This window comes from Empidonax traillii, unplaced genomic scaffold (genome assembly GCF_003031625.1).
Source record: "Empidonax traillii isolate 1590-97213 ecotype Southwest subspecies unplaced genomic scaffold, ASM303162v1 scaffold105:size1093405, whole genome shotgun sequence".
Taxonomy (NCBI): domain Eukaryota; kingdom Metazoa; phylum Chordata; class Aves; order Passeriformes; family Tyrannidae; genus Empidonax; species Empidonax traillii.
The window spans coordinates 398,637-417,708 of record NW_020955298.1 but is presented as its reverse complement, the minus strand read 5'-3'; the positions used below and the strand labels follow the sequence as shown (position 1 = coordinate 417,708).

General features: G+C 39.9%; 1 protein-coding gene across 3 annotated transcripts in view; it reads right to left on the bottom strand.

The window, feature by feature from the left end:
• The window catches only part of ANKFN1 (ankyrin repeat and fibronectin type III domain containing 1), a 119,351-nt gene that overhangs the window by 58,751 nt on the left and 41,528 nt on the right, over positions 1-19,072 (bottom strand). For 2 of the 3 annotated variants that reach the window (XM_027882423.1, XM_027882424.1), the window contains 2 exons: positions 6,121-6,256; positions 2,707-2,904 (listed from right to left, as the gene is read on the bottom strand). In XM_027882423.1, coding sequence (XP_027738224.1) covers positions 2,707-2,892 — 186 coding nt within the window. In that variant the 5' untranslated portion in view covers positions 2,893-2,904; positions 6,121-6,256. Of the gene's footprint in view, positions 1-2,706; positions 2,905-6,120; positions 6,257-6,406; positions 6,536-19,072 lie in introns of those variants that run through there. The other variant, XM_027882425.1, reaches the window with a different exon arrangement.

Sequence of the window (19,072 nt, the reverse complement as noted above, 5' to 3'; positions counted from 1 at the left end):
CTGAATCACATTTAGAAGTGATTGGAAGAAATTTAGGAGAAGTTTTTACGTTGCTTTTTCCTTGACTCAGTCCTGCAGCCTCTAATCATTAGCTGGACAGCTGTGCTATGTGATTAATTTATTTAGGTGTTACTCTGATGCACAAATGTATATACTGAAAAGGACTACAGTATTGCTTTGCAGTAAGTAATAACCATGTTCCAGTAAGTGATTCAGTGCCAGAGTGTTTAGAAATGCAATCTTATGTAGCTTAATTAAAATGAAGTGCCCCTTTCAAGCTATTTGCTCTAGGTTTGACTGAAAAAGTCCACTATGTGCTACTGGAGTTGGAAAAAGTGGTAAAGTAGTTTCTGCAAAGACTTGTTTTGATAAACATGAGTTCAAGAATAAAACTATTTTGGGACATTGCTATGTCTGCAGCAAGACAACAATTTACTGAATGGAAAGTGTGGCACAGCAAGAGAGAGTGGAAAGAAAACTCTTCACTAGCCAAAGCTGAAAGAAAACAAATTCTAACAAATGTTGCTCACTTGTCTGGAGACATGATTTTACTCATCGACTTCGCTCTGGGGCACAGAAACTCAATGATTAGAAAATACATCAGTCAGCAACTTGACCTGGAATATTTCCAACCCTCGCTATTTATTTGCAGGCAAAGCTGGGAAAACAACAAGCAGGATGGATAGAATGGCATCCAAACCCTCTTGAGTTCAGTGGGGATGTGTTCACTGAGTGTTGTGGGCACCAGCTCAGCCCCCAGACTGGCAGGACCTACAGGTACCTCTGCTCGCTGCAGGTCAGCAGTGATAAAAGCTGTGACACCCCCATGGCAGTGGGGTGGGCTGGGGAAACAAAGTGAGCACAAGTAAGTCTGTATCCCATTAAACACCACCCACATCACAAGGTGAAATCGAGTCTCACAGCTATGATGACTGATTGAACAGGCACTCCCAGCACCTGACAGATCTGGAGCGAGGAGGGACAGAAGTGAGACTGTAAGTAGTTGGCGTGGTTAGCAGAGGACTCAGCCCTCAGCAGCAGTGCCCTGCTCCTCAATCTTCTGGCTGGGCTCATTGGCAATTTCTCTTCTCATTACTTAAGTATGACAGAAGATCCCATATTTGAAGGAATATGTAATTTGAAGTGTGTATTTGGAGAAACACTGGTCAGAAGATATGCTGACAGACTGGCATTCATTCAGTCTGCATGTCAGTCTGCTCTGGCACGGTCCCCAGCACTACTTTATCCTCCTTGTTCCCTCACTTAGTCACACTTAAGCTTGCAATTAAAGAAAAAAAAATAAAAAAGGCAGGAAAAGATAGTGGCTAAAAAAATTCATCTAAAGAATCTTTTCCCACAGTTCATAGTTTGAGACCCCAATTGAAATCATCCCTACAAACTGAAAAGCATCTGGAAACCCACAGCCTCAAAAAGCACAGCTGCTGGCTCCCATGCAAAGGCTGCTTTCCAGCTCTCAAGCCCTGTTTGAGTTTCAGGCTTCTCCTGTAAAACAAGAATCTATTGGCTCTGGCAGAGCTGAGGGAAGCAGTGACAATCCCTTTCTTCTTTCAGGTCGTGGTCTTTCTTCACAGGAGAGAGACAACGTTCTCAATGGGTCCTGTGACTTCAAGGAAGGCAGGATCCTAGGAGACAGCATCTGCCACTTGATTTTAAATTCATTTTCAATTCTGGCATTGATTCATACAATATGTCTCGTACATAACAAAGATTTGTGAGTGTTAAAGGATTCTAGAGTGGGCTTTTTCCTTCTGACAAAATGTAATATTTTTGTTATCTGGTCCAATCGCACTCAGAGTTTACTCCTGCCCTGTGATAAACATCTGCTCTAGTGTAGCACAGAAGTGGTTCCAAGAGGCATCTGCTGGTGCGTTCACAGACACTGCCATTAGTCACTGCTCTTCAGAAGTGGAGAGGACCTCTCTCCTTCAAAATAAATAATTCAGAGGAGAACTTGAAGGATGTTCTTCCTACTTATGGAAAAGGGGAAATTTTTTTCTTTTTTCAATATCAACAGCAGGTTCATCTTCCTGCAGCAAAAAGTTCTGCTGTGCACTGAACTTACATTGTGGTGTTATTTCAGGGACACTCAGGCCATTCTTCAAAATTTGTGCACTGAGGGTTGTGTGCCTTCATCAGCACTGGCAGAAACAGGAGCCCTTGTGAGGATTAAATCCAGCATGTGCTTTGCAGTGCTGGCAGCAGAGTGCTTGGCTGTGATTTGGGTTGGGTGCTCAGGCCAGACTGCTCCATGCGTGATCTCCTTCTTTCACAGTCTTAACTAAAGAAATCACCACAGTCTCTGAACAACCTTACATTTATCTGTCACGCCTGCAACTTCCACTTGCTGTGTTGTTTGGAAAAACGGGAACTTCTATTTAAGCCATCTTCAGTTTAATTCACATTTGGTCACTTTGATGCCAAATTAAAACCTTACTCCTAAAATAAAGCATCATCACTTGCATAAGGCAGCCCGTCCTTAGCCTTCAAGAAGGGCAGACTTCTATTTTCAAATAAATTCTTACAAGTGACTTACAAAGGGCGTACGAACGGTGAGGCCATGAAGAGCACACAGCGCTGGTCGGGGAACAGGAGCGAGATGGTGAAAAGTGGGCATATAGAAAGGAAAGTGATTGAGGAGATTACCAGGACAGTAAATTGGCGAGTTGATAGAGATCAGGTAATTACCATGGAGGTCTTCCGGAGGCTGAGGCGGTCGGAGCGAGCTCGGAAATAGGCCTCGTCGAAGGACGTGTGGCTGCCCTTCAGCTTCTCCGACAGGTTCCGGTAGAGGCGCTTGGCCGCGTTGGGAGAGGAGGGCATGCTGTGCTTCTTGGTCTGGAGGAGACTCAGGCTGTGCATTTGCTGCGTCATTTCTGGGAGTTTCTAGAAGAGAAGCAGCAGCTGCTTAACGAGGTTTTGCCACACCGCTGCTGGGGGCTGTGGCGGTGAAAGGCAAGACTGCTGTGGTTGGAACCTCACCCTGGGTCTATGAGCACTTAGAGCCCATGTTTTTGGGCTTTTCCGGGGGCAAATTGCTCCTCGTGGAATATGTATCGGGAGGGGGAATTAAGGAGGGCAAAAATAAAACAGACCACTTCAAAATTACTCGCCAATTTGTGTAAGGAGAAGGGGTTTTGATTAATGAGGAAAACAGCCTTTTTGCAGAGTGAGTTCTGATGTGCAGGTGTCAGAAAAGATGACACCCAAATTAAATGTTGCTGTTTACAGTTTCATACTGAGTGGTTTCTTCCTCAGTTAGTGGACAGGCAGTGGTTTTATCTGTATATCACTTTATCCTGCTCTGTGTTTGCCTTCTCCATTCAGACCACAAACCCTTCCAAGAGGGACTGCTGCCTTTGACTGCCTACCCTAATGAGATTTCCATATTATCTCATAATTAAACAATACTTTCTATGCTCTATGATTACAGTAATTTTTCCATATTAGGAAAAATTGAGTTAATATTTAACTCTGGAAGTACTTTATGTGGGAATAATTTTGCCTTTCTGAAGGCAAGGTAAGAATCAGATTTGACCCAACTTCAGGCATAAGAAACTATCCCCAGGGATCCCGAAGTAAAAAGGTGAAAAAAATGCACTATTTCTTCACATTTCCTTCTTTCCTGTCTATGTCTTTCTTTCTCACTTTTACACTGTGGTGAGCAGACACCCTGAGCACAAAAGTATCTGATTCTATGTAATCTCACATATTCTCCACACGCACGGTGTATTAAAGGGAGACCAAGACTCTGAATGAGGAGAGACAGAGTCAACACAATTGTCATGTGTGATGAGAAGACTTTGTTAAATTAGAACAACAGTGTGTGCAATCAGGTGGGAATTATGTGAGCTGCATCCCTGAAACTAATGTGCAAGTGTGGATATGATGAGAAAAGAGCTTTCTGGCACTCAATACTGCAAAGATTTTGGACTGATTTTCTCCGAGCTTATGGAATAAAATGATTACCCATCTTCCACTTTTCTATGTTATTAGTATTTTAAAGAAACTCAGCGATTTACCAAATTTAACGATAATGTCATTTAGAATAGTTACTTAGAATAACACTTCCAGTTTCTATTTTTATATAGTGCTACAGATTATCCCACATAAATTTCTCCTCTTACATCTTTTTTCAAGAATTTCTCCCTACCATCAGTGAAGTATGGGTCGAGACACAGTCCCAAATTGTGGATAAAAATAGGCCAATAATTGCCATAGGCATGTTTGCAAAGGAAGTTTCAATTTCCCAAAATAATTTGATTTCAAGAGTACAGTCATTGAATACCAAATACCACACAGTCAGTAGTAAACTCAGGAGGGAGAGAACAGTTTGCATTTACCATGCAAACCTAAACACCCTCAAGACTGTCCCTGTTACACATGGGAGCTTTGTCAGTAGATGGCCAGAGCAGACCCCCAAGACTGAAACACACGTAAGAAGACAATGGAATCACTTATAATCTCATCAAAGTTTCTATTAAGCCTAGAGCAGGTGAGTCTGCAGCTGAAAAATTGCAGCTACTCAACAATAAAACAGGTGGCATCTTTGCCATCCACACAGAATTGCGGCATCACAAATGACTTGAAACGCAGAAATGTTTCCTGTGTACTCCCCATCAGCATCCTGGATTAGTGCAGGGAATAAACACAGAACAATAAAGCAACAGCTGGAATAACATACTGCAAATGAACTGCATTTTTTCACCACTGTACTGAAACAGTAAGATGCAAAATGCTACTGCAGATTATCATACTTAGCATGTTTTCTAGTCACATACAAGGGTATGAAATGAAAAACAGAAAGCTAGGTTGCATATTCTGGAAAACTTTCTGCAAGTGTGATCTTATTATGGTGTAGAAATAACTCCCAGGAGAGCAATGTGAATGAGATAGGGCAAAAACATGGGTAAAAACATAATAAGAAAACAGGAAAAAAAAATCTTGATTCCCATGATTCTATGATGGTAAGCATTGGGGGGTTCTGGATGTTGTCATTTTGTTTTTACATAAACTATTTCGTGAGAGCAGTATTAGGCTCCATTTAAAGTTACTAATTTTGGATTTTTTTACAACCAAATCCTTACCTCAACAATCAGTGAAGTCCTGAAATGTGCATTGTCTTGAATATATATATTGTCTCGAAATAACAAATCCCCCAGCTGGAATGCACTTAGCCTCAGGATAAATCATTGTCACAGTGAAAATTGTTACAGCACATCAAAGACTAATTTAGAAACAGGAGATGGCCAGAACTGATCCATTTGATTTTTCACCTGTGGAAGCCTCTGCACAAAGCTGACACAGGTCAGGATGAAGAAAGGACATCTCCTTCTGGTTTGGAGATATGTGGTCCAACTTGTATTCCCACAGCAAGTGGAGAACTGCAACAAGCAGCACAGCCCAAGGTCTCTCAGTACAAGGCAGAACTCGACAGAATGACAGCAGCAGCTCCCCTTTTAACTGTTCATGATTAGCAGCAGTTTGCATTTCCAAGAATTAAAACCCACAGAAGGCTTATGGCAGCTCCCTGGGGAAACAGTTTCTGCACAACCCTGGAAATACCCACCAAACCAGTCTGGTTGTGTGACTGTCACCCTGCCTGTGCCAAACCAGGGACCGAGGGCTCCCCACACACATTTCATGCTGCACATCCTGTAGCTTAATCTCAGTCATAGGATTTCTGCTTGCCCTTCTAAGCACTGAAGTAATCATTTTATTTCCCTTAATCAGGGTGCTTTCAAATTCAAATTCAAATTCAAATACAAATGAATATGAAATAGTTGCCCTTATAAAAGCTTTTTTTTTAATTGCCAAATACTGACCTAATGTTCATGTCCTTTTAAAAAAAATATTGCAGAGAGAGATAAAAACCCCCAAACCTAAATTATACCTCACTCTCTGTTGTCTGTGGCACATATATGCAAAACTACATAGACAGGTGCACTGGTAGGGCACAGAATAACTGTAAAAACATTAACTTCGGATTTTAGGAAAACACAACAGATGAGAAACCACTCCACACTGTATGTTTATGAAACCATCTTACACTTGAAACTAATAATTAAGAATATATGCATTAAAGAGTTAAATTTGACTTACCAGCTTAGGCTGTCCAAGGCAAAAATGTGAACAAGTTGCTGGTAATTGTCCACTGTCTTCCTTCAATGAATCACATTAGCTTTGCTGTCTCTGCTGGCTCAGCCTCTGGGCAGAATGAGTAAACCTCTTCCTTATACTGCATGAATGATCAGATATGGAAAAGCTTATTACTAGTAATTACACAAGTCCCAGACTGCTGATAAAATCTCAGAGCAAAACAGCATTTAAAGCAAATGGTGTCGGATCACAGGTAAAATGTTTGGTGCCTTAACTATAAACGAGTTACCTGTGCAGCTCTAGCAGTGCCTAATATGGGAAGCTCTTGTTTCCATGTCAAAGATGCCATGAGTCCTGTGTGCTTTTAGCTTGTTGTAGCCTTCAAAACTGATCAGCAGCACAGTGTGCAAGGAGAAAAAAGAATTACAGCCAGAGTAAAGCAAACTGCGATTGTAATTAATTTGCCATGAAATATGAGCAAAAAGACATTAATGCATCCATCTTCAAGCAGTTGGCTTTGTGTTAAAACAATTAAAAGGGGGGGGGGGAATCACATTACTGAGTGCAGTAATGCTTGTTGCATGTGATGTATTGTTCCTTCTTTCTTGAAGCACGCTACCACTACAGCTGTCTGCAATCATAGCAACAAAAGCAGCAACCATAGCCATAGCTGTGGGACATCTGCAGGATCATTGGAAAGCTCCCAGCCTGAGCAGGTTATGCTTAAAAAAAAAAAAAGATTATTAAATGAATAAGAAAAACAAACTCTGCTGAAACAGACCCTGTAACGTCTGCATTAGCAGCCTCCAAAATAGTAGAATGGTGATATTGCAAAGACTAATTTATTTTTTTTTACTATAGAGCAAAAAAATGCAAATGCAGGATCCCACAGAAACCCACAAAAATGTTGCAAAGTCAGATATGGAATAGGTATACTCAGAATTCTAAAAATAGTGTAGGTGATAATCAAAGAGCAACAACAATCTAGAAAATCGTTTTCCTTCCAGACAGTCCACTGGGTTAAATTTGTGTAACCAGAATGCTCCTGTGTAACATCTGGCAATAGAAAAGAATTAAAACACACTAATTCCTGGGTCTGTCATAGTCAATGACCAGTAATATCTACAGAAAAGGTATTTTTTAATTGTTTTTAAGGGGATACCAGAACTAGAGTTACAGTCTACTGAAAAAAATTCCCTGGTTTTATTCAGACACAATGCTTGATCATTTGGAAAATGTTGGAAACCTCCCAAAATCTGGTGATCAGCCTGATTCTACCACCTTTCAGGACTCAGTTAAGGATGCTGTGCCTCCTATCGAATAGCATCCTTTTGCCCAGGTAGCTGAACCTAAAATGCAGTTCCAGGCCTGATGTTTATAGGGAATGGAACTTGAACTTAGTGTATATTTTTAAATCAACCTGGATATGGACCAAACTATTATGTGAGGTTTTTTTATATGCACATATGCATACATATACGTGTGTGCATGTTAACATGCACAAGTATTTATCTCAAGGACATAACAAGAACATCAAATGCAACTTCTTACATGTTTTACTGCAGCAGAGAATTGCAGAGTGCTATGACAACACACTATGAACAACATTCCTTCCCCTGTCCTGTGAAAATCACAGTGTACAGGATTCTCTCTTTTGTTCTGCCACTCCTAAGCATCATCAGTCAGAAGGCAGCAGGACAGCTTACTGAGGTCACTGCTCCTTGACAACATGAGGAAACTGGAAATCTTTTAAAAAACCACCAAATACCTCTCTAACACTGAGATACTATCTGGAGAAAAGCATGTTGAAAATCTGAGAGGTTTAAATCAGTTCAAATTAAATGTAAGCCCCAAAAAATCCATTTTAAGTGCTGTGCTAAATAGGGATGATTCTTCTGAGTCCAAATACCCAATTAAGGCTTTTTGGTCTTTATGGACCCCACCTATGGAGCTCTCTTGGGAAGGAATTCTCCATTTCCAGCTGCTTTCAGGGATAAAGCTAAAGTGAGTTTACTGAAACCAGTCTATTCTTGAACATTTTCTAGAAGTTTCTCGAAGTAATCATTAATTTAACCAAATGATAAAAACATGAGCTGGATTATTAAAAATGATTAATGAGTGTGTATAAGTAAGTGCAAGAGGCATATCTAGTTGTGGAGAAGACTAAAAGACCTGCAGAAAATCAACACCTGGGTTTATGATAAACACAGGGAAGCAGATCTATTAGTCTGATCTTGTACTGAAATTTGTTTGTTCTCAAGCCTTTGATGCTTCCATGAGATGACTCAGAGATGTCAGCCATTTATTGCTGTACTTGCTGATATTCCACACTTATCAGTCAAACAGTATTTTGCTGGCTACACTCACACTGCTGGCTTATAGAGATTTTCATTCCACGAGTGATGACTCTAAAAGTTCACTACCTGCAGTGCCCACCGTGAGCTTATTCCACAAGTTGTTGCTATTATTCCTATTGCTAAAGCTCCACATTTTTGTGAAGATGTTTGTTTAAGGGGACATTTCGTTGCGAGAGGCCACCCAAGTTGTCTGATTCACCGACACTGTCACCAAGACATTCACCCTCTGTTGATCTCAGCTTTATGCGCCGTGGATATTCTTCTTGTTGTATTGGCCATTAGCTCCATTTAGCAAATTCTGCTCGTTTCTTCCCTGGGACGTTTCTGGGATGAGGGAGGCGAGGGATGAGGAGCTCTCAGCGCTGCTCCGCGTCCCAGGTTTTCGCGTCCTCCATCGATAGGTGGCAGCGTTCGCCCAGTTCTCCAAAATCCTGGAGTGGTCCCTGGAGCAGCGGCCACACAGGGACCGCCTTGTCCCCAGCGCACGGTGTCCAGCTCTTCCTTGCAGATGGCATCCCACGTCCTCCATCCCCAGAAACATTCCCATGTTTTATATCGCATAGACTCAGTTTGGGGAAAAAAAAAACCAACCACATTTGGTAGACCAATAGTCTGGAAACTGGGTGGGAAGTTTGGAGCAAAGGATCTCACATGGAGCCTGACTTTTCTTCCAGATCAGTCCATAACAAAGCTCTCATCACCATAAGAGACAAAGCCGTGTTTTAGGCTGTTCATAATCCCCCTCAAAGAGCAAATATTGCTCAGTGGTCAGATCTGATATCAGGCAATGGTGCCAGGCAGATTGGATACCTGAAAATGGGCTCTCCAGCCCCTCTCCCAAAGTAGCGTGGTCAGGATAACTCTGTCTGGCATTGCACACTCTCTCATTTTGAAAATCCGTGACCGCAAAGGTGGTTAAAATGACTCTGTTCCTCAAAACAAAATATTGGGGTGATTTTTCATACAGTCAAAAGTATTCAGTGGGAAAGGTAAAATAAAAACACCCCCCTCCCTCCCCAAAGCCTATAAAAGTATATCTTTCTTTGCCCCCCCTCATAATTTCTTGCAAGCATTTATATATATAAGGTACTGTAGTAAATTCCAATTCTGGTTTTGGCAATTGCTGCCTCTCTGGCTCCTTGTTTACCTATCATCTTTCACACATACCCCTTTGCCAATTTGTTAATTCTCTGTCCTATTCCCTGGTTTCTTGTGTTTCCTCAAGGACATTGATCTGAGTCTTACTGTTTCACCAGTTCCTTTAGCCAGTGTTCTTGATCCAAATCCACAGCAAATAACCTATTATCCACAGAGACACAGAGGTATTCAGTATGCTTGTAAAAAAAGACAAATATTTCCCAGTTCATCAGTCACAGACGTGATCAAACTCAAGAAATTCTGAAATTGTGAGTGAAGAAAAAAAAAAATTGTGTTTGGACTAAGTTTAGAAAATTTCCCAATGAAATAATTTCCCTGAGTGTTTTGAAATATTTGAGACGCCCGTGATGTAAGGACTAAATGGAGCTGAGCTTGGCAGCCCTGGCTCCTCCAGGCTCTCTGCTGTATCCAGGGCTCCCAACCTGTGCTCCTCTCAGCACAACCTGCATTTCAGCACACCCGGGCTCTGCTGCAGGGCTGAGCTTGGCAGATGCACCAGCACCTTGGGGCTTGCAGGCTCCCACTTCCCGAGGAAGGGATGTGGAGGTCAGGAGTCCTTCAGCTTTGGGGCAATCTGTAGGGCAGCCTTGGAGCTGAGGGCTTGCTGCTTGTGTCTCTGGGTCTGGTTTTAGATGAACTAGCAGAAAACCAGGACTGTTTGCTCCGAATTCTTTAAAGATGGCATGTTTTCCTGTACAGTCACAGTGTCTCCCCTCCTGTCCTCTCCCAGTCTTTTTAATTGGAAAATTCCTGAGTATAATAATTCCTGGCTGCAGTGGAATAGAATCAGATCTGGAGTGTCTGAGCTGCAAAATGCTACTTAGTCATTTGGGATCATTTGGAGTGTATGTTAAGGTAGAAATAGCTTGGTGTGAGAAGTCCACCACCTTCCTGTTTGAACCGAGGAATCAAAGAGCAGCTGCTGTTCCCTTAGGGATCCACAAGAGATCTTGTAGGATATACCTACCAAGAGGTGTGCACCAGCCTTGCTCGATGGGAATGCTGCCCTACTTCAGAACCAACACAGAGCAGAACACTCTTTGCTGATGATCCCTGTAATTGTTCTCCAGATTAGGACCCCCCTCTAAATTTGTGCCAACAGATCTATCTTCAGAAAGCATGGAAAAGTACATAAGACCACTGCACATATCTGAAGATATTCATTCCCCAAGATCCTTATCCCCCTATAACATAATTTGTTCATCAGAAACAAATTACCCAGCTGAACATCACAGAAATAATGAAGTTGTCAGCAACAGCAGCACAACTGTGATGTTTTGTCAGCCTCCTGTTGATTATGCTATCTAGTCAGACACTCCAGATAGAGATAATTTATGCCATGTATTGTTTGGCCAAGACTACTCCCAGCTGCACTGCGTTTAATTCAAGTTACAGCAGAACATGTTACAAACAGGAATTAGGAGGCTTTTCATAGCTGGCAATTTCTAGATTAGGGAAGAATAAAGAAAAACCAGAATTTACCAGTGTTGAGCATGGAACAAAGCTGAACAGAGGCAGACACACAATCCCAGAGAAGCACGTTATTTTTAAGCTACACACATTTTTAGGATTGTGACACAGTCATTGAAATACCCAAAAAGAGTATATAAATGTATAGATAGGTGTCATTGCAATTTTTGTGTAATTGCTGCAATTAGCAGTGTACTTACTAATAGAAGCCCTATTTCTGAAGATTGATCTCCCTTTTCTTCAAAACTTGTTGTTTAAGAGCATCTGTTACAAAGCACTACACAAGTGTCATTATTTTTCATACTGAATAAAGAGGCAATTTTGATAACAGAAGAACAACTTCCTACTGTTCTGTGAACACCAAGCACTGTTTATTTCACTAAACAGATACTCCTTAAAGAGCAGCTGGTTTGCTCTGGTAGAAGCAGAGATCTGTTTACAAGCAATGATTTCTCTTTAACAAATTAAAAATCAGGCATTTAAAAAGAAACACAAAAACCCAACCAAACAACAAACAAACAAAACCACACAAACCAAAATAAAAAACACCAGAAGAAGGTACCATTTCAGGAAAACTTTGCTGCTGAGGACAAGGAGTAGGAAGAGGGAGGCTGTTTTCAAAGGCTAGCATTTACCTGGGGAGAATAATTTGTCCAGATCCTGATGGAGACAGACTATTCTAGATAACAGCGACTCAAACCCAGAGCCTATTTGTCTGCATTATCAGAGGAAGAACCAAAGCAGATCTGTCTCACTGGACCAGCTTTTGTGAATACCCCCCTAGGCCATCTCTGTAACAGAGAAGCATCAAGATTCCTGGCTGTGAGAGTTTTCCACAGGCTGGAATTCATACTGCAATCATTTGGTCTGATGTGGCTGTTCATTTACATTTGAGTTAAAATGAAAATAACTCTGAGGAATTTCAAACCAGTGTCTCACAGGAGCAATACAAAAACCTAAACAGAATAGAGGCGGCTGCTGTGAAGTAATTCCAGATTTTCCAATGTCATTTTATTTCACATGGAGTTCAAGAGCACATTTAAACATTCATTCGTTACTGAGCATTTATGAGAGCTTTCAAATCACGAAGATCCAAGGTTTACTGCAGAGCCAATGTACATGGACATAACAATTTTTGTTAAAACCTTTTTGTGTCTTAGAGAGACAAGGACACATTATTGTGTGGGGCATGGGGCACAGCAAAATCAGTGGCAAAACTCAAGATATGGGACTGTTCTTTCCTCAAGTGCAACATTTCAATAAAAGTGAAATTAAAATGCAGGAGATGCAACCAAATCTTTCCTGTGTAGAACATAAAAGATCTGTAACATACTTTGCCAAAAATCATTACTTTTTTATTGCAGTGGAGGCTTTTAAAATGCGTAGTGGTGAGAACAGCAGCTCATGAAAAATATCTACTCATCACTTTCCTTAAGCTCTAAAACTGATGAATCTGTTCCCTTTCAATTAGTCATGTCAGTAAGCAATAAACACCAGTGCTCAGCCTCCCTGTGTTCTGAGTCCTCTCCACCACCACAAAGGAGATCAGAATAGAAAGGGATCATTGCTCCCTACAGCACATCCAGTTTGGGTGGATGTGGTTCACAGCTTCCCTTTCCATTCCTCTGTCTCCTTCCCATCCTCACTAATGCCTCAACCAACTCCAAAGGTGAGAAAAGAATCTGATGAACTCTTGTTAGTCCCAGAGTAGAGATGCTGGCTGGGAAAACCTTTTTAGATCTCAGGCTCAAATACCCTTGAAGTTCCCTGTATCAAGAATGTTTTGTTATCTACATGCTCACTTATGTTTCAGTTACATGCAGCATATTGAAAATATTAAAAATTAACTTCAAAAAGTGTAAAAAAACCCCAACGCCCCAACAGAATATTATAAATAACTACTACCTATATTCTTAAAAATGAAGCACTTCAAAAGTGTTTGTACATCACTACCCATATATTACATTCATTAGAGCTGTCACAGGAGACAGATGGGGAATATAATTTGCTACTGTGTAAAAAGATAGAATATTTATTTGGAAACAAGGACTCATGGTCCAATGAAACAACACTCTCTGCACTGGAAGTGCTAATCTAACTTCATCTGAATAGCCTTAATAAATATTTGCAAAACCCAGGCAGCTTAGGTGGCTTAATTAAGAAAACACTTGCTTTTCACCTTTAGGAATTAATTTCCTTCAGGGTCAGTGTTTGGTGGTCTTACAGCTATCACACAAACTTCTACATGGTCTGGAATGATTAATGATCCCTGTTCCGAAAAATTATGAGGTGCTATAAGGAAAAATTAACTGAATTCACACAATGTGAAACCTCTCATTGTGTAGCTTTTCTCTGCATAGTTTTTTTTTTTTGGGAAAAGAGGCACGATCTGTGTGCCGGTGTGTCACAGATAACTCGTCTGTGAGTGCCCCCAAACCTGCACAGAATTCTCTCATGTGCTGATGCAGTGAGTCTCTCCCAGAGGCAACACTGAGCCCAAGAGAAGTTTTACAGATATTAAGTGCTGACAAGAGAATTATCCTTCAAGTAACACCCATCAATATGACACCTGAGCGTTTGTACAGAAAAACCCAAACAGCTCCCAAGGTTTTAATTCAGATGCTCTCTTCAGATGATCTGTTCTCTTGCCTGTACTTTCTAACAGAACCATGTAGTTTGGTTTTAATGAGGGGCCCTAATTAGAAAGAACTTGTGCATTAGCAACTGTCGGTATGCAGGATGAGTTTCTTGCCTTGCTTCATCTTTTATATAAATTCGCTTAATAACAGAAGGTCAATTTGGTTATTCCAGCTGCACTTGGGAAGACTCCGTGTTAAACATGAATCACAGGGCTCTTTCTCAGAATTGCTGGTGCAGATGGCTCTGTTGTCTGCTGTTCAATACAAACAAGGTGACTTTTCTTGAGAGAGATATTGAGCTACAGACAGGGCGGGGGGGAAAAGTCAAGCTGCCAGGAACAACTTCAGCCTTGAGCCATAGATAAGGAGCAACCACGAAAAAAAATTACCAAAGGAGTTCAGTGAGAGAGCAATCCCTTTGACAATATTCTGTCAGAAAACTGAGATACATTTTCACACTGACTTCAGGACAGAGATGGGTGTTTTGTACTGGAGTTAACTGCTGTAAGTACAAACACTTGAAAGGTCCATGGATTGCAAACAGATGGAACAGGAAAAGGAAAGTAGCAGGAGGAGTTTGTCCAATGGTCACTAAGTGTACCTATGGCAGAGCTAGAATTGGACATTAATATTGTTCCAGTATTTAAACCTCATTATGTGGCTTAACAGAAATGCTAGAATTTTGATTTTTACCCCCCTTCCCTGATTTTTACTCCCCCATTCAAGAAGTTACCGTGGCACTGAATTTTCATGTTACTGACATGCTGCACTGATACTTGTATTAGGAAATCCCATAGATTAGATTACATGGAGTTAGAACAGAATAGAGCCAGTGGCCAGCTAATAATTCCATAATTTTTCTTGAAATGCGGCTATTTTAAAAACCAATTTAGCGCCAAGAAATCAATCTCTACTTCAGCAAAAGCCAAAATATCCGTATTTTAATATCACAGAAAAGTTTGATTACTGAACTCATTATTATATCACAGTCTCAGTTTAAATACAACTGTGAGAGTGATATCATGTTGCCATAATACAGTTCTTCCCATTTTGTGAAGAACATCCAGACACTCTGAAAAGGATGTTCAGATTCAGTACTTAAAGAATGATATTTTAGAAGGCTGAGAAATCCAAGACTAACTACCAGCCTCCTGAAAACAGGCAATCTAAAAGTGGAATGCTTTGATATATCAGCACACAAATTGTGCTGGAAGAATACAAAATTTTGGGAGACAGAAAGGCAAGTGAAGCAGTTCTGTTTTCTAACACTGGAGGAAGCACAAGATATATGCTTAATAGCACCAGTTCACCACCACAAAGATTGCCTGGAATTCCCTCTATTTGCACCAGAATGTAGCTTTTAAACATAAGTAATAGAAAAAAACCTGATTCAGAGGATTCCAAATAGTACTAACATGAGTTTAAAGAAATAATGCAATCATAGTTCTACACCGTTAAAACCAGAGATTTTGGACAGAGTTTTTCCACAAACTTATCCATGAATGTGATTTTAATATGCAGCATCTTGTTCAATAGGCTTTTGAGAATAATAAGGAGAATAATATAACTGGCACTTTCAGCCAGAATCATTTATACAGCCCTCATGAAAAATAAGGATTTCAGGGTTTAAAATGAATCTTCTCTAATTTTCTGTGAAGTCCCACTGCTCCATATGATCTTCCTTCCATAATGGGGGCTCTTATTTTGTTAGCAAATAATAACCACCCCTCTAAATTAGTGCTTTTTGGATATCTCTTAAAGAGCTGATGGTTTCTCAGCTTCCTTAGATCCTAGGTTTGGATAGGGAGAATCTCTCAACAGGTTACAAACACGAAACCTCGCTGCACATGAGAAATATTTACTTTCCTCAGCTTCTTCACCCCTAAATTCAACAATCCCAAACAGAAAATAGCAACACAAACACCAGCCCTGACAAACCTTGGCAGGACCCAGCTACTGCTGCTCTGTGTTGTCAATCAGTTGTCAAAATGTACCAGCAAAGTGTTTCTGAGTTCAGACACGATTTCCAACCGTGCACAGGGTGCTCACAGGAGATGACAGTGCAAGAATTAAATTTGTCACTCACATGCCAGAAATGCTTCTAAAAGTGGGAAATAAATGAGTGATCACAAGTGTGCAGGAAAATCCAACAGGATTGATTCGAACTTGCAGGAAAAGCAAGGTGTGTTTTTTCCCCCCACATGCTCCCAAGTGGAGTAAGTTCCTTTTCATTTCCTCTGTCTGTCTAGACAAAGCAGCATCTCAAGTGTATTGCCAAGCAAACAATTATATAAAACTAGAGGTCTTCTCAGAGATAACTCAGGAAGTTTTCCTTTCCTTGAAAAGCAGTGCAGAAAATTAAGGAATTACTGCACTGAAAATCAATGTATCCATATGTGTCTGTCTAAAAAACTGCAAGCAATAGAGTTAAAATGTATTAAAAAAGAAAATATGACATACACACAACGAGTTTTTTAGGCATAATTAGAGAGAAATTTCATTTCCTCAAGTATAACTACCAGGTAAATAATTTTCTGCAAATAGCACTTTTGAGAAAACTGCTTGCTGATGATTTCCAAATAAAAAGAGAGGTAAAATTCACTACAGCATTTGCTTCAAATTATACAACCAACTAATTATCAACTAGTGTCTTTCAGTGTGGAATAATTAATAAAACTGATTAGCATACACAGATGGGTAAGAAAATTAGGCTTATGAGTGAAATACAAAAGTAAGAAAAGTCTGAAAGTAATTACAGTGGAATTTTATTCCATTTTCTCTATGTAAAGAGTACTTTATATTAGTTCTATATAAACTCATTTTCACCTCTATCTCTGAAAAGGCAAGCAGAATACTGTTACACAATGTCATCTATTTCAACTAACACAGGATTTTACACTTTTCTTAATCCAGAAACAAATGGATAAGGACAAAAAAACCCAAACCCAGATTGCCTTTCTTTACGATTGACAGGTCATGATTAAAAAAGGTCAAAAGATGACATTTGAATTATCTGCCCTGTTCTGAAAGCAATACTCTATTGAGAACGAATGAAGAAAAAATATCTTCAAAAACTCTCACCAAATGAGAAATGAAGACAATCAGTTGAGGAGCAGAAATTATCATCCACTGTTAACTGCAACAGCCTGTGAGCCAGTCACTGCTCCAAGAGAAGGTTTTGATTCTTTAATTCTTTCATGGACAGCACAGAAGTGGAAGGCTTTTCTGAACCACTGGTTGAACATTCTGCAACTTGTTCCTATTACCCACAACTCATCTGTCTTTGCTCTTTGTTGGCACCTTGTGTGGAATCCGAACACCCCAGAGCTTCTTTAACTTCCCTTGGTTTCATCACAGCAGCAACAAGCAGCTATCAGGGAATCCAGATGAGCAGCACCCACCTATTACTAGTTGGAAGATTGACTTTTTTAAAGTCCTGGAATGTATTTTATTTAAAAATGGCAAAGGCCTAGAAATCCTAAAGGAAATTACTACTGCATCCACAACATTCCTCCAAGAAGGCAGGAAGACATGCTGAAAATTAGTTCAGTAACAAGGGGTAGAGAAAGGATGGATTATACTGAAACCAAAATGGATTGAAGGTTAATTTCAGTGGTGGAATAATCACTTGTATTCTTCTTAGATAAATAATTCTCATCAGTTTACACTGATACAATTTTAGTTACTAGAAGACAGTCAGCTGCTATTTTGCTAAATCGTTTTGAAAGTCCAAATAAATGTGAATCTGAATCATTCAATGTGAGAACTTTAATAGAAACAGTCCAGGATGTGTTAAGATTTCTCTTTAGAATGGAATTGTGACAGGCTTTGGGAAAGGAAAACATACAGAGGACTTTTAAGAGCAATTTCTGATCATAGTTCTTGGATTACAACTGCAGTTTGTAAACAGCTGAAAAAATAAGACAGCCCCTGTGTTAGGTGTATTCTGTGCCAGAGGAAATAGGAGTTTCCTTTTCCAAAATCTAAGTGAAGCACAGATACATGGACCCTGTGTAACAATGAAAGCAACACCCTGATTTAGTGGATCTTGAAAGTTTAAACAAGCAACTTTAAGATCTCTGCTTGAGGATATCTATATATATCTATTTATCTCAAGCATTTTGTCTTTCTAGAAAGCCTCCACAATCTCAGTCATTTGTACACAGGGGAATATCAATGATACCAGCTTATTGAAGGGAGTAGTAGTTTTTAAGTAATAGAAAGGTATTTTATAATAAGAAATCTGTGCAACTGCTCAACTTGCAGTTTTCTGTTGCAATTCAGCAACTGTTTATTACAATCTGAAGATGCTCCAGTTGTGCCCCTCTGTGCTGTTTGGTTATATGGGCATAGAAGACCCTTTTTAAAAAGTTGCAGCAGATTTCCTGGAGCAAATATTTAGATAACTGTGAGATTATTTCACTCTTCAAGAAATCGAGATCTTGATCTTCTCACTGCTTTGCTGGTCACCTTCCCAATAACGACCCTGGGAAATTCAGTGCTTCAGAGAGGGATTGGGGATAAACTGCTCTCATAGCAGTTGTATTTATTAATTTATGCTTTATATTGAAAGATCAGAAGTGTGGTGCATTCAGCAAGAGTTGTCAGTGTCCTCAACTCATGCAAACTACTGCTCAGCAAAGCTGGCTGTTACCCAGCAAGATGTTGTGCCAAGCTGGTTAATGCAAAAAAATTTGGTGGCAACTCATTACATCCAGAAATTCATTGCAAGGATGAAATTGCTTTCTTGTATTTGGAATTATAACAGAGCATTTTTAAAATTTACAGGAAAACATTAAAATGTCTTCTTTCACATTAACACTGTGCTATAAAAGTAGGAATTTTGGAGGACTTGCAAAATAGTGGAATGATAGCTTTGATCAAGCTGTAAAGTGCTGGTTAATATCTCATTAACTTTGCTACTGCAGGAATAAACCCTTCCTGATCGATGTCTTAATTATGTCATAAACCAACCATAGCATGGTAATTTCATAAGCCCTGGTACATTCCCATTCCCTCACAGCAGCAAAGAAAAACTGCTCTCTTATATCTCTTCATCGCTCTTTAAATTAAAAGGGGAAAGATACTTGTTTGATGAATGTACAAGCCACGATGATAAAATATACAAAGTTATCACATCAGAAAGATGTTACACATAAATGGTGTCCTCAAGCAACCTCCTGTAAAGCTTTCTGGGTAACTGTGTGACACAGCACTACTTCAAAGATGGGGCAACTGAACCTATTTTTACAGAAATTTGCATTAAAAAAAAAAAAAAAAAAAAGGTAATGCAATTCCAAGCAAGTCTGCTAGATGTTTAAACAGTAAATT